General features: G+C 33.6%; 1 protein-coding gene across 1 annotated transcript; it reads right to left on the bottom strand.

Moving 5' to 3' along the window:
- Positions 1 to 4,224: 4,224 nt before the first annotated feature.
- Positions 4,225 to 6,330, bottom strand: LOC147563833 (uncharacterized). The gene has a single exon (XM_086641106.1). It carries the CDS (start codon positions 5,642 to 5,644, stop codon positions 4,619 to 4,621), a length of 1,026 nt encoding a protein of 341 aa, XP_086497232.1. The 5' UTR covers positions 5,645 to 6,330; the 3' UTR covers positions 4,225 to 4,618.
- Between the last annotated feature and the right edge of the window lie 10,777 nt (positions 6,331 to 17,107).

The following is a 17,107-nucleotide window of genomic DNA, read 5'->3' as shown; positions in this document are numbered from 1 at the left end:
CCACCTGCCGGAGAAGATAATGAGGTGGCATAACAGATGATGTTGGGTGACTTGGCAGAGAGAGAAAAAGAGAGGGAGGAGAGAGAGTAACGGAAAGTTAAAGATAACTGAAAAACGATATCATATAAGTATTTTTGTTAATCTAATGGGCCAAGCAGGAAGCTGGTCACAAAGTTGGGAGTCATTTGAGAAATAACCTAAAAAAACTGTTGTTGTGGTTGTATATGTGGTTGTATAATAATTAATAAAGCTATAAAAAATCATCAAACTCAAGTCACACCAAAAAGACATTTCATTGGTAAGTTAACTTAGAAAATCAGCAATATGCATAAAACCCTCTGACATTTGGAATATTTCTCTCTAATAATTTAAAGTTTTCATATTTGATATTCCCATATCAAAACACCCAAACCCTAATCTAGTGAGAGACAAACAACCCTATTAAACAAAGATAGATTGACAGATAAACTAACAAACATTTGCATGGCTTTAAATAACAATTTCTTATCTTTCTCTAGATCATCTCCATCAATTTCCCAAAGATACATATATTGTCCAACTTCATTTTATTAAGTAATATTCAAATCAGTTCAACAACAAAAAAAAAGTTCAACAAAAAAAAAAAAAAAAAAGTAATATTCAAATCATTACTCAATTTGAATCAGACCATCTAGGTACCTACTTACCCAACCAACAACTATATGAACAAGTTTTTGACCAAACAATTCAGTTCACTTATACAAGTCTAGATCTCAACCGTTAATAAAAATCATCTTCATTTTGATCAAATTTTAGTATAATTTGTCTAACTAGTGTGTTAAATTGTTGAATTATTTTTCTTAGGATTTGCACATCGAGAATTCTGGGTGAAGGAAATACATAATTGAAATCCTAAATAGTAGATATTCTCCACGAAGCTTAAATGTAGAAGGCCTTATATTTGAAACAATAAAGTCTTGTTTTCACCCCCACGCTATATGAAATTTCAACCTAATTTTATATAGTTAATCATCTTTTATATGCAAATTAGTTGTTTTTTTTATCATTGCAGACAAAAGTGTTTATGTCTCGTTATTATCGGATAAGACGTCCCATTAACTTACAAAAGTTAATTTTTCTATACTATTTTTAAATAGTCTTTCCTTCCTCACTTTTTATTGAAGAGTTTCATCTTTTGGTTTGGTTGGAGATAGAGACTATTTTGGCTAAAAAAAACTACTTTCCAACTTAAACCATTTTGAGCTTCTCAAAATACTTTAAAACAAGTCAATTATAGGAGATCTAAAAATAAATTTTCAGTACATTATCATGAAAACAATGTTTATTTATACTACAAATACACGAAATTACATCATTAAAATCACTATTTACTATATCAGATAATAAATGACTTGATTGTCTCACGACTAAGGCATCTCGTCAATCAGTATTTACCTCGTATAGTAAACAATGTAAGACAAAGGGTGAAATAATTCTACATTTAGCATTTCCAATAGTGTTTATAACCATTTTTTGTTATTCCTTTTTGGTTCTTATTTTTCTTTTTCCTTTATCCAATTTTTTATTATAAAAAATAAAGAGAAAAAGAAAAATAAGAAACTTATGTACCTGTCCTACTACCTTACATAACATGTGAAGAACCAGAAAGGTGAATAGATATTTAAGTTCATAGAGATCTAAGGAAAGACCCCATGTGTATTCTATAATTGATTGAAGAAAAAAAGTGATAATAGTGAACAAAAGTAGGATGAAAAAAAAGTAGTAGTAGTTGTGTTGAAAGTGTCTAGGGTCCCAACTTCAAAATACACAATAATGGTGTTTTAGGGTTTTTGAGGTTGAGGGTTTCCTTCAATTCTTACTTCTTGAGAAAGACTCATCAACTCTTCTAATGATATCCATTTCTTTCTTCTTATGATGAATCACTTACTCTTATAATTCCATAGGTTAATACAAAAGTCATTTTGGATAGTGCCCTAAAGATGTTAAATACTACTCTTTTATGGTCCCCTAACTTTAGATATGGTACTTATAAACTTCCTAAATTTTCATTGGGAAAAGAAGACAGTGGAATTCATATGTCAGCATGTCAATAATGGGTTTATATAAGGTTTTCACTATACTGGGCTCCAAAAGCCCATTAGGTCAACATATTGAGCTAAGAAGATGATTACATTTTATAGGCACTACCAAGTGAGAAAAAAAAAATATTAGCATAGGAAGAAAAAAGAAGGGAAAAGAGAATGTTAAGTTCCATAGAGTGGTTTAATAAGGATAAGAGAACAATAAACAAGAAATACAATTACGGTAGTCATCGACTCATCAAACCTAGTCACAGCACAATTTTTAATTAAGATGTCAAGAAAATAAAATTGCAAAATGTGCTGGTTATTCTTTTTCTATCGACAAAAGTGTGGTTAATTGGTGATTATGATACAGCATATCTGCATATGCACGTATTAGAGTAACAATGTTTATGTTTCTCTTCATTTTTTCCACGTAAACAATTTCTTTATCACATTCTTTCTTGGTAAAAAGACCAATACTTTTCTTTTTGGTACCACAAATCTTGATAGAACAAGGTACCACTATATCTAAACTATAATGAGGACCGCATTTTGGATTCTATAAGGCAAGTTCGTTATCGTCCTTTGACTTTGGTTTGGGCGAAGTTCCTTTTCTTTACAAGTTTTTTCTTCATACTTCAGACAGGATGACTTTTTTTTCCGAAAATATCTTAGGTTCATCCATAGGGTTGAAGAGCAAAGAAGTAATAAATCGCTAATGAAAGGGTTTGAGGGCGGATGGGATATGAGTTTCTTAGGCACGCCGAGAATTGTTAAGCCCAATACCCTTGTAGTTTACAGTCTAGTAAATAGAGCCAAAAGACTAGCTGACGATCGGACCAACGGAAATTCCACAGGCGCCTTTGATTTGGCCACAGGCACCACAGAACGTCTTCGACCGATCTGGATATCCAAGTGAGGTGGGCGCCCGCCCACTTCCGTGAACGGTGAACCGGACCATGACATATCAGAATTTAAAAAAAAAATGCAGAGCCCGGTTTTGGAAGTCAAAGATGCTCGAAAGTGGCTCGTGCTTATAGCCAAATGGGCATGCCTATGACATATAATGTGGGAAGTCCAATGAACTTAAGATTGCTTCTTGTTTTAGTTGATCTATCGCTTTCTGGGAATCTCCTTCCAAGATAATCCTTTGTAGTATTTCATTAGCTTTGACCCAAAGTACTGTTGTAAGTGCCACGAAAGCGTCCTTCATCTATTGATCGAGTGAATGGTATGATGGATTTGCCTGCAATGCATACACCGGTGCAGTCATGTACAACAAATGATATAGTAGAGACTTCTGTAACCATCTTAAAAAAGACATAACAAATTATCTTCAAAAACATAGAAAGAGGTCGTCCATTATAACGAGACTTGAGAGTGATTAGGAGTAGAAGGAATATGAAGTTTTTGAGTAAGTAGCTGCAGAAACTGGATGATGGAATAAAATCTTTTGTTTTTCGGAATAGTTGTGGAATAAACTCTTATTATTCTAACAGTGATAGGATGACCGAAAAAATAACCCCAAACCTGCCTCTCCAGCCAACGTATCATTCATATTGATATTCACTATTCCGTTCGCTTTTAAGAATATAAAACATGAAGTCATATCTACATGAAATAAAAATGAGTTGCCTTGTGCAATCTGCTGGATTCTTCTGTTTGTTGGAGTTCAATAGATTATTCTTTCCGAAAAGTATCACTGGTACTAGACTACTAGTTTTCGGATTAGATGGGGTTAGGATATTTCACTTGGTCAACAAACAAAAGAACACTGAAAGTTGATTTGATCGATCAGGTTGTCGATAGAATAAGCCGGCAGACACTCCCCCACTCAACAGTGAAGCACCCCACAAGTTGCAAATTAAACTCAACATCAAACAGTCTTTAATTGCTTATGTACATCAACTTGGTTAAAGAAATTGAACTTTAAGAAGCTCAATTCATTGAATAAGAAGGAATAATTCGATCCCGTAAAGGGTTATTAATCCACAAAAGTGAGTGAGCTTCAACCATATAATAATAATTCCAACAATAAGGTGATGATTGTGACTCCTGTTCATCTGAATTGTCCGGATCAAATGAACTCAAATTCAAACCAAATCACACATTCGAACGAGTTAAACAAAAACAAATATGTTAATTCAGACTTTGGGTTAGATTTAATACCTAGGAAATAAACTTTCATTTTCATTTCTCATAATGTACCCAAGGTTTTAGACTTCCAAGTTCTTTTCTTTACACACATCAACCATTACAAATATAATTAGTCATCACTCCAAACCCTAAATCCTCCCCCAAAACAAACCCAATTAAGAAACACATAAACTAATTAAACAGTAAAGTGTCTTAAGAAAATGTAGTAATTAGCATAATACTATTAGAAACAATTTCACTCATACTAACCGTGGGATTGAATCAGTACCGTCAAATTCATGCCACGTGTTATCAAATTATCATCAGATGATCATACCCGTTGAATCTTAAACCTCTAACTACTCAAGATTCAAGAACAAGTGTGTTCTTTTGTTACCATTTCTCTCACTTTCTAGGGTTTAGTATACACCTCGTCCTCGGTTAACCATCTCAACATAACGGTTATCTGATTCTTGTCTTTGAAGTCTAATATCATTTTTGAATTTCTTAATAAACATTTCAACTCGCTGATTCAACTCATCATGACTCAACGAGTTTTCCCTTCTCAACCCACCACTTCCACGTGACGAACCCGACCCGGATGAGACTGAAGAAGCCGTGTCGCTGAACGTATCCGATTTTCTGAATTCCCGCCGAGTTGAAATTAGATCCGGGTCGGGTACACTCACTCGGGCCGGTACGTTCCACGTATCACTCTTCGTGAGATGCTTCGCCGGTGGTTTCCCGCGTCCTTCAGTAATCAAATGCCAAGTCGCGTCCATTGAATCGTCGCCTTCCTTCGACTCAGCAACGCCGATTTCCCTCACCATCGACACCGATTTTTCAACTCGCCGGTATGACTTTTCGGTTGATTTCCGGCGAATCACAGCTGTATCATTCGATTCCGTTAAACAAGAAGTATCTGAGCAAGTATCCGGTGACGAAACGGTCGGTTTTTCAGCTGATTTCTTACCGGACTCTAACACAAACTTAACGGACTTCGAGTGGCTCGCCGGCGATGTCTGTCTAGACTTCCGTCTTGGAGTTTCTGCTTCTCTCTCTACTTGCTTCACTATTTCTCTCTTTACTTGTTTCACTGTTTCTCTCTCTACTTGTTTAACTGTTTCTCTCTCTACTTCATCATCTTCTTCACTCTTCTTTTCAGAATGCTTTTTTTGGAAGCTAGAAGAAGCAGCGATGCCGATGATGATGAAATTTACAAGAATATAAAGATAAGGAGGAGATAACCAGCTCCGAAATGAGATCCAAATGCGAGGTAAAAAAGAAAGGAAGAGAGAGAAAGAGTAAGGTATAGCAAGTTTAAGAGCAAGAAAAGTCGAGATGATTCCAATAAAAAGGAATGCTAGCTTAACTGACCAGATCGCAGTTTGAAATCTTGTTCCTGATGAAGATGAAGATGAAGAGTTATGAAAAAGATCCGCCATTGATTTTCTTCTATACTGAAAACTTTAAGCGATTACTTCACAAATCTGAACCAGCATTTAAACAGGTTACTAGAGAAAACCTAAAACCCCTAAAATATCCAAGAAATCAAACGAAGTAGTAGTTTCAAAAGACTACTCTTTCACTTTCACTTTCTCTCTCTAGAAATCTATCTCCTTTATCTCTCCAAGAGCATGCTTATATCACAAAAAAAAAAAAAAACTAATGCTCACAGCTCATCACCATCTTAAAAAGCTCTGATCCAAAAAATAAGTACAGAACTTCTGAAATTTCATCAAAATAAGCGGATCTACAACAGTAATATCATATTCAATTCAAACTTTCTCTTCATTTAAAAAAGAGTTTTAGAGAGAGAAAGTAACTTCACTACTACAACTATTTGATATCAAACCCTAAAAAAAAACACAGGGGTAATCAATAGTTTTTCTTTTCTTTTTAGTGTAATAAAAGAAGAAGAAATCAGAGAAATCGTAATCAAAGTACAGCAAATCACTGTTTTAGAGAGAGAAACAAGAAACAAAGATTTTCAGATTCTCTGACATTGTAAAAAAAAAACTTGCAGGTTTTCAGAGACGCCATTGTCGGAGCTTTGAAGATTTTATAGCAAAACTTTCTTTTTTTGTTTATGTGTTTCTCTCTGTACCGGCACAACAGAGATTTATTTTTGTACATACATAATAAACCTCGGCGCTTTTGTAGGAGACAATATTAAACATCTAACTACTTTTTTTCTCTAATGTTGAATATCCACCGTTGGATCAAAAGAAGTTGTTCGATATTTATCTAAGCTTTTTAAAAATTGGTTAATTACGAATTTGCCACTTATCATAGAAAAAGGAAGAAAAGATAATTGAGTTTCCGAGGGGGTAGAGAGATTTCTTTACTTTGTTCCAGAAGTTAGTTTTGTCGTCAATGGGACCACTAAACGACATTAAATATCTGTATTTAATGAAAACAAGAGTAGGATTATCGACAGTCTGTTTGTGGAAAGTACGAAAATACCCTTGATTAGGGTTCGTTAGGACAAGAAAGGACACCTACTCGTTTTCATTATGTTTGTCGTACCCAAGGTGATTCGATGTTAAAACCTAAACAAACGACCAGATGTGTACACGTTTATCATGATTGAACCAACTAACTTACAATTAGGATAAGGGGTACATATGTAATTCAATTGGTTAGTAGGGTTCGCTGTCTATTGAAATTATTTCGACAAATAAAAATTGCGACAAAAATTTGTATAGTCAGAAATATGTTGTAAAGCAATCCCACGTAAGTTATTCAAGCAGACAGTATCACTACCAGCCCAGAAGGCTGGTCCACACCATCCTATAACACGTTATCAGCAAAATTTCCTCTACTGCGATGTGGGCTTGGGAAGGTGTGTTGTAAAGCAATCTCACATTAGTAGTGAGATAGAGTGTGATGCTCCTCTTAAGAGGTTAAGCACCCTTCGCTAATGAGATTTTTTAAAACCGTGAGGTCCCAGTGTGTCAAAGCGAACAGTATCACTAGCAGCCCAGAAGGTTAATCCGCACCATCCTATAATTAAATAGAAAATATTCCGTATCAACTAGATCATAATTGAAATACGATAAAATTTTATATAATTAAAAAAAATTGTTAAATTGGACTCTAAAGAGGGATTATATTTGAATGACATTTGACACAACGTGACTATAATATACAATACGTCATGAATTTGAATGGACATTGTAACAGTCAATTAAAACATTTTTGACCTTAAAAGACGTACAAGACCCTTAGGTTAGGGTCGTCTGAATAATGTTGTATATAACGGACCAATTCGATCTATTAGTTTAAGGGCATTAACAATACGTCTTGCGTAAATTGAATAACTGCAATATTGTCCTTACGGTCCTTGCAAATTCTACTGCTTTCATCAATTCAATCAAAATGTTGGGCTTTCTTTTTTACTTCTTAACAATAATACACAAAAGATAACATTCACAATGATAATATTTAATACCAAACATTACTATTTACAAGAATGTATAAGAATAGTCTCGCATGGAAAAAGTGATATCCAGCAGTCAAACATATAATGTCTAGATATTCTCTACTCATTTTTAATTGGTTTTGAGTTGGATGACCACGAACTTAACATGCTATCAGAGCTAGACTCACACGTGATAGGCTTAAAAAAACACATGTGTTCAACGTCACCCGAATAAAACAAAAACACACGTGTTGGCTCAAACAACGACCCACGTGAAGGGGCGTGTGAAAATAGCCCCACATGTAAGAAGAGATATCTAGCAACCAAGAATATAATGTCTAGATCTTCTCCATGCATTGTTAATCGATTTTGAATTGAATTACCACAAACTTAGAGTTTCTAAGTATTTTCAATTACACAACCATATTAGAAGTTTAACTGAGATCAAGATCAATTAATGCTGAGAACATCGAGAGATATCTACCATAAATCTAGAAATAAAAAATGAAGATGAAGGACGGATATTTGTTTTTAGTTTTCTTTCTCTCGCTTTTTGCTACATTTTCATTAAGTTGGTCGAAATTCCTATCATGTTAGTGGCATTTTTGAAATTTCCCTAATGTTAATAAAAACTACACATGAAATTATTTCATGTTTGTTTCTACTTTTACTTTATTTATTATTTAATTATACTAGGGTATATTATTGCCCTACGACACGAACAATATCAATCAAATTTGACAAATTATTTTTTCTTAAATAGTTATTTTATTGAAAGAAAGAGAAATTTCAATTTCCTTTTTTTAATCCTTACAATTTCTTTTGTTTTTTTTTTCTTAAATTGGTTATTGGGAGATTTTATAGGGCCTCCTCATTTTTGTTAAAAGGCCTCCCCTCAGTGATAATTTAGCAAGTAAAATGGTTCATGGGGAGGCCTTTTAACAAAATTAGGGAGGCCTTATAAAACTTCCCATGGTTATTTTATTTCTAGGAATGGCACAATTTTATCGAGAGAAAGAGATTTTGCTTTCTTTATTTGAAAATTAACTAGAACAAACCTAATTTTTAACAAGAACAGTCCTAAAACCCAACTAAACTATGACTTAAAGTCCAACTAACTATGGCCTAAAACCCAAATACATTATTTATAATAATAATCCCAAAATCAATAACCCCAAGATTTCACTTCCTCTGGGGATCGAACCCAGGACCTCTAGGGACTTTTGGAGTATATGTCAACACTTCAAGCCACTAGGGCAACCAGGTGTTGACGAATTTTTTTAATCCTTACAATATCTTTTTTTTTCTTTCTTAAATTAGTTATTTTATTTCTAAGAAGGACTAGATTTAAATTTTGGGAAGGTCTTATAGACAATATCCTTTAATAAAAAAAAAATATGTTTGTCCTAATCAACCTTTTCCCTTCTGTTTTATTATATAGATTGACTAAATCTTGGTGATCAATTGTTTTCATCGAGAATGAATGTCAAAATTAAATGGGTTGAATAATGTAACGTCACAACCTTAGCAGTTGTCGATATTTTTTGTGCTTTTACTATCACTTCACACAGGTACCGAGGTACGGGATTGGTTGTTTGTAAAAGGTTGCACAATCCCTTTGTAAGAGATCGGTAGTTACTAAAATTGAGCGTACACCTGTAGTCAATCTTTGAACACCCTCGCGAGCCATGTTACAGATAAAAAATGTCCAACTACTATCCACCGCTAACAATCTCATTTGGTAGTGTATCTATTTCGCAGTACACAAAACCAATATCACAAAAACATTGGCATGGGACAAAGGAGAACCTCTCAACATGAAGAGGGAAGGAGAAGAGAATCAAAGAATCGTTTGTGTATGGGATACGTATTTCCGTACTAATGTCGTCCACAACATGGGAGAATATGCCGGTTAAAGAAAAGGACGTGTCAGATTTTTTGAAAATTTCGAAATCAAATAGTCGTTTGAATATTGACACGCTGGCACGCGGGACTCTTGTTAACTTTGGGGGAGCAGCCGCTCCTATTCATGGTTTAAAGCTAACATGCGCTGTTTATCCTATCCATAAAGTACACATCCAAATATCCAACTTACCCCTCTCTTAGTATTTAATTCCAAGGATAGTTTGGGAAGATATTTGTATTAGAAAAAAGTTGGAAGATATGACCCACTATTTTGATTGGTTGGTTGATGGTCTGGCTCTAAACTGGGGCCAACAAGTGGAAGGGATTGATTGATAAATAGAAAGAAACCATAAGAAACCATCCCATCTAAGAGATTTTTATTGAACACTAAAGTGGTACAGACATAGCAACATAATTGAATAGGGTAAAAAGCAGCCCTTGGTGGTCCAAAAAAGTTCAAAATTTGCATTGTGTGACATCTATATGTGCACAAGTTGACACTATTCTCGAAATTTGGATGTCTCATATTAACTCTAATTGCAAGTAGAAATCAACAATTAGTTGGAACTATATTATTAATCATATAAATAATGAAATGTTGGATTTTTTCTGACTCTTATAGAATTACAACACATCAATATCTCACTTGTTCATATATAATATTTAACATGGTCATGTAGATCGGTTTTATCATTTATATTCCAAGCACTTATATTTAATACTGAAGTGATACAATCAAATCGATTAAGTACGCCAACAAATCGATATAAAATCTTAATAAAGTTTAAACATCTTTATGACAATCGAGTTCCAACATGTTACTGACACCTTATTACCCTTCGCAATAAAATACTTTGTTTGTAATTGTTGAATTAACCTGAATCAATGAAGAAAAATAGTACCAAGAAAATTAAAGTAAATGCAGACAGTGATAAAGAGAAAGCCTGAAATTGAATTGGGCACTTGATAGAAACAGAACCAAACCCAATCAAACCAAAATTGCAGGAAAATTGGTTTAAGGGGGAGTGAAACACCTAAATGGTGGATTGAAAGCTTTAGATCTTTTGAGTAGTGGAGTTGAATTAGTGAAATAGTGATAGTGGAGGAGGGCGGGCTCCACTAGTCGGCGTTCTAAATTACTTTTTCTCTTCTTAACTTGTGATTCAAAAAAAAGTAATAGTTTCTTTCCATTTCATATCATGAGCTTTCACCTTTTGTGTGGGGATTTATGGCTGATTTCTGCGTTAGTGAGACTTATCTTTTAGATGTTACAAACTTTTTAGATTATGCACATGTAGTTAGATAGGTCGATAAAATGTTTAGAAATTGCAAATGGTAATTTATATTCGATACAGACTTAAGAACCTCTCATCTTCACAGTCTATAAACAAAAGTTGAATTCAAACTAAAAATTGTATTTCTCTAGAAATACACATTCATAGTAATTCGGGTCTTTTTGTCGTGGTCTGAATGTCTTGTTTAAACATCAATCGTGCACCGTCTGTACGACCCTTTTCAATTACATGAATAGATATTTCAAAGTAAAAGTGAAATTTACCATCGTCATTCTCTCTAACTTCCAATACGAATAAGCTTTTCATAATAATTTTTTTATTTTGTGATATAAACACTTAATAAGGTGCGATATATCACTAATAAATACACAAATTGTATAAATCTAAAACTATCATCATGAAAGACATCTTGATACTTAAATGTCATAAAACCTATCACCTCTTAATTTTGGGAGTAGATACACATTCAAATTGTATATCTGATGTTGGCCAAAACAAATCTTGTAAATTTATACCAGAACGTCGGAAAAGAGTATACTTTGTTTTCCCAAAATGACGAAACTACCCTCAGAAGATAACACAAATACACAATGGGGTGAATAAAATCACTTCCACCTAAAGTGGTAAAAGGATTTGGTTACTAGTACAGGCAAGATCGAAGGAGACCGGACCTACTATTTGATTGGTAGAAGAAGGAAAATGGGCCACAAAAGTTGATGGATTGACTGATTGAAAGAAACCCTAGCTCTCTATATATAAACCATCCCATCTACCAAATATGTGTTTCCAATCTGTAACAGATATAGCAAAAACGATAAGACATAAAGAAATAAAATGATTGATAATGCCTAAACCTAGGTTAATAATTATTAGCCTAATTTTCGTGTAACACATCATAAATCAAGAAAGATCTTATGAAATGCTTCACTATATTAACATTGACTTATTGAGGTGGCACTTGATTATAGAGGGATTGGGCCATTGGTCCGAAAAGGGGACCAAAATGAAAATCTCACTCAAAGTTGCATGAAAATGAAAGGGAGGTCCAATGTGTCAGTTTGGAGGTCAAAATTACATAAAGGGCCCTTAAAAAATAAAGTATTTACCGTTCATGCCATCGAAAATTACAAAATTGTCATTGAAAATTACAAAATTGCCATCGAAATTTCTCGGGAAACGATTTTTTTTTCTGAAAAAGAATCTGACAACCCGTCCATCAGAATGTGTACTGTTCAGAAATTTACGGAACTGCCACCGAAAAATTCCCAGAAAACGAAAGTTTTCTAGGAATTTTTTTTCTGTACTAGACATTTTTGCTGGGCGGGAATTTGAAATTTCGTAAAAAAATTTGAAAATTTGGGCGGGAATTTGAAATTTCGTTTGAAAATTTCAAAACTTCGAAAAAAAGATTTTGTGACCGGGAAATTATTTTATTTACTGGAAATTTTTTTCTGTACTAGACACTTTTGCTGGGCGAGAATTTTAAATTTTCAAAAAAATTTGGCTGGGAATTTGAAATTTCGTTTGAAAATTTCGAAAAAAAGATTTCGTTTGAAAATTTCAAAAAAATTTGAAAATTGAAATTTTTGTGTACGGGAAATTATTTTATTTACTGGGAAGAGATGGTTTGCTGGGCGGGAATTTGAATTTTCGTTTGAATTTTGAAACTTTGAATTTTTCGTGTACTGGTAAATTATTTTATTTACCAGACATTTTTTTTCAGGAAAACGTCAGCATGTCCCGTCCAAGGGCAAGAGGGGAATAAAAAAAAAACTGACATTTGGACCTGCAACTTATTTTTGGGCAAGAGTGGATTTTTTTTGAGTTTACCCCCCAGATTTTGGACTGTTGACTAAAAAATCCCTTGATTATATATGGGACTCTCAAAAAAAAAAATTATATATGGGCGTCTCTTCAAAATGTAATTTTATTAGAATTTTATCACTGAGTCGGAATAAGAAAAAATCACCACGAAATATGAAAAATCGCCATCAATAAGGTCAGACATGATCAAACTAATTTCTTCAACGACAATAATTTGTATTTATAAGTTTGTTGTCCTTAATACACATAAATATAATTTTGGCGAAAAACTGTGTAGTCTTTATTACTCGAAAATATAATAAAGTCTAGTTGGATTTGCGATATGAATTTACGAAGATGGTCAAGTAGAAAGCCAAATACCTCCTTTAACAAAAAAAAAAAGAAAAAAGAAAGCCAAATACCTACCAAATCAAATAATAGTGCTCTAGGGTAGGGTGTCTAGAACTTTGAAAATTGCTAGTACCACTACTAGAGTACTAGTGAGCCTAAGAGGTATATATGATAGTGGAGAACGGCAGGCTCCACTTGTTAACTTTTGTTTTTGGTTTCCTTTATCTTTTGGTTCATGGGAAAGTTCCTAACATATATATTTGGTCCATTAGTCCTCAAATAATTGGGTGTGAGTTTTGTGAGAGGAGACTTAGAACAGTTTCACATTCGAAATGGATATTTTAGCAACTAAGAATATATAATGTTTAAGTTCGCCACGCGTACAGATAGTCAATTGGTTATGAGTTGGATTCCACAAAACAAATACAATTTTCTTTCTCGATTAATGTAATGTATTTTTGGTCGTCTAACAGTTGGGTGATTTTTGTACGGACACTCATAATTCAACGAAATCTCGAACAACCTAGGTAGACAACCAAATCTGTTCATTTACCTTCACTTCTCCATTGGTTAAATCGTGTTCATCTACCTAAGCTAGTCGAGATTCTAACCGTGTAGGGCTGCATGCAGGGGTAAGAATACTATTTTTTTGTGTTGAATGCTTGTAATTGAACGAAGGTTCTCATCTATCACCTTACTCCCCCTACCATTCAAAAGTCTAAATACTATTTCTTCTACCAACCGGGCCCATTCACCATACTTTCAGTTGAGTACATGATTGTCAATATTTTGTAGAATATATATAGAGTAATCATATTATATTTGATTCCTCATTATTCGAATGCGACTAATACATACATGCACTAAGATCAATCTTGTGTTGTACGGGAAGCTACCGCCTCTCATTGGAGCCATGGAAGGGGTACGGATACGCCCCACCTCATCATCATTCTTATGCTAGTTTATGTATGACTGCAAAGTTAGTTACTTTTTTTTCGTAGGCGTAAAGATTATATCAATTGTCATTAGAACTTGACCTTACAACCTTAACCATAGAAGAGAGAATACCTACATATTGAGAACCCCAACTAACTAATTAACTTAAAAACCATGAACAATCCATTTAACGTATGTGTGTTCTTGGATATACAACACGAAGAAATGTTAGTATTATATATTATATTCACAACTAATGAATTATGTGAAAGAGCGCATACAATTTGTCGTATTTCAACACGAAAAGTTAAAATATTAAAGGTTTATAATAAGGATCCCTTGTAATAGAATAGAATTTTAAATGGTTTAGAGATCGAATCCAAGTGTGTAATAGGGAGGAAGATGAGAAGTGGAGCCCCTAAAAAAAGCAAGAAATGAAAGGGAAAGTACATAATAAAATCCAATTAGAGGGTTAGGTGATAGACCTTTTATTGTATCTATACCTATCTATATAGTTCTTTTTCAATTTGATAATTAACAATCATCCCCACCTCAAGATAACTTATGAGATATGGATGTATATATTAACAATGATTTCGAGCTTAATAAAATTCTCATCTGCATGTGATATGTTGGAGGGTAGAGGCAGATAGTAGACTCTTATAAACCCTAGAATATTGAGTGCGATACTTCATACATCATACATCACATACCCACAAGGCCACAAGCCACAACTAGCTTGATTAATCACTTTATTCATAGATTTTTTTTTGTTGAACTATAATTCTTTTGTTGATAGTTCATTTAGTTGTTATAAAATTACAAGTACAAAAGGGACACGGCTGTGAACGTGATAAGTAGACAACTGATTTACTTCGATAAAAGGGCGAGGTACTAATCTATAAATGATCAATAGGCAACAATTTTTATGTATAATGAATTGAAGAAATATAGTTGGGAAGACAAGCTGGTGAGATGTCTTCTCATGAATTTGAATTAGTAGGTTGAACCATTTGAACCTCTTGCCTTGTTATTTAGAAGCAAATGGGTCAACACAACTAATTTTATTTATTAAAAAAGGGTTTGATTTAACCTATTTGAACCATAATTTTAATTTGAATTATATAGAATAATCAAATTGATAACATCTACAAGGATAAAACACTATAAGTTAATAACAATTATCTTTTTCTTTTTCTTAAAAATATAATTTCTTTTGGGTCCTAGTAGAAAAATCCAACTAATGTTGGCTATAGTGGGTACCTCTTGGATTTATAATATTTTATTTAATAAAAAAAGTTTTTTTTTGCTTATGTGAAAGAGTCAAAAGCAAGAGGAAGGATAAGCCTAGAGAGAATGGGAGAGAAAATGGGAAAAGGTATGGAAAAGGAAGAAGGTGCTCTATAAAAATAATAAAATTTGGTTCAAATCTCCTTGTATTAAGGGAATAATCTAGTTGCAACTTTGTATTAAAGAGTTTGCTAATGGGTATTCCATAATTTTGTTGATGCCTCACCTCATTCTATTTAAGTCTTTTATAATGTGGAAAATCTTCAAAATCACTTTTATATGATGGTTTGTAGATTTCACATCAAAATGATCTTTATATCTAATTTTTGGTTTCTCCAATCTTGTTGTTCTTGTAGAGGATTATTTCATTCTAAAACTTGTAACATGTTATTTAACGATTATGTATCAAAAATCACCAATGTTAGTTGAATAGACGAGACATGAATTGATCAATTGTTTTCCTATCATTCTAGAATGATGTAAACTATTATGAGGATGATCTGTAAATCGGGGGCATTACCTAGTTAAAACGTCTATTTTTTTGATAAATTCTTTTGAGAATCTACAAAATGATGTAAATTCGGTGTGGAAAATAAAGTGAGACATTGCTCCCCGAGATCTTGAATTCAAACTTCAACAATACACACTGATTGACCGGCCGATGGCCGACCTGTCTACTAAACAAAAATAAATGACAATTATAAACTTGAACTACTTTGACATTGTTATCACTATTATATGATCATTTTTTTTGTTATTATCACGATGATGTATAATTATTATGGTACAATAATCTATTATTATTATGGTACAATAAGTCTTGTGAGGTCAACAGTTGGTAGCCCAAGTGGTTCCAAGGTGTTGACATAAACTCCAGAAATCCCTGGAGGTCCCAGGTTCGAATCCCAGAGAAGGTGGAATCTTTGGTTATTTGAATTGAGATTATTAGGGTGTAAATAAGGTAGTGTAGTTGGGCTTTAGGCCATTATCTAGTTGGGCTATAGGCCAGGTTATGTTTGAGTGGGCTATAGGCCAGGTCATGTTAGAGTTTGAGTGGGCGGGTAGCAAGCTAATCATATCTTTGATATATTCAATGCCAATTGTACGACAATGTAATCGGTTTCCAAAAAAAAAAAAAATAAGTCTTGTGAGAAAATATTTCACATAATAGAAGTTTATTTTAATGTTGATATTGTGTGGTTTATCAATGGCAAAGAGATTTGGTGATGTAATACTCATAACCATATGGGTTCAGTGTATCACAAAACTATAACATGGTACATTGGACTTGTCACTTGTTCCGGGTAACCGACATAAATAAAATCTCAATTTCCATTTTTTATATTTTGTTACATAGGCATCGGACCCTTGTCTAAAGGATCAAAGATAGGAATATTCACACCAAAATTTTCTAACTAGAATAACTATATACATATAGTTGGATTATTATATACGTGAACGTGAAAGTAGATACGAAAAGATAACATTAGTTGTAAGTTTTTGTACAAGTTTGACCAGTATTTATCCAAGTCTAAGGCTAGGCTTGTTGTTCCACGCTAGTCCCCAACTTGGTTTCGTTAGGGTTCAGGTGGTTATCTCTAACCAAGCTACTGCCTTGAGTCTCCGAGTCTGCCTCAATGAGACTCACTCAGAGTCCCCATGACGAAGAATGAAGTCAAAGTTAGACGAGAAAGGTTATATACACTTATCATTTCTACCCGCACACTCAGATCTCCTTGGACTTCAACAAAATTACCTTAGATGCGTATATATAACAAAAATGGTGAGTGCAATTAAAATTTTCCGTTAAGACTATCCATTATGTAGGATGGATTTTTGTAAAATTTTATAGGCACCGCAATAGTTAGTGACACTATTTCCCTATAGACTATCCTGCTACAAAT

Source organism: Eschscholzia californica, unplaced genomic scaffold (assembly GCF_041429995.1).
Source record: "Eschscholzia californica isolate CP2 unplaced genomic scaffold, dmEscCali1.0.p SCAF_1, whole genome shotgun sequence".
Lineage (NCBI taxonomy): Eukaryota > Viridiplantae > Streptophyta > Magnoliopsida > Ranunculales > Papaveraceae > Eschscholzia > Eschscholzia californica.
Note: the sequence above shows the minus strand (reverse complement) of the source record. Positions and strands in the feature narration are given on the sequence as shown.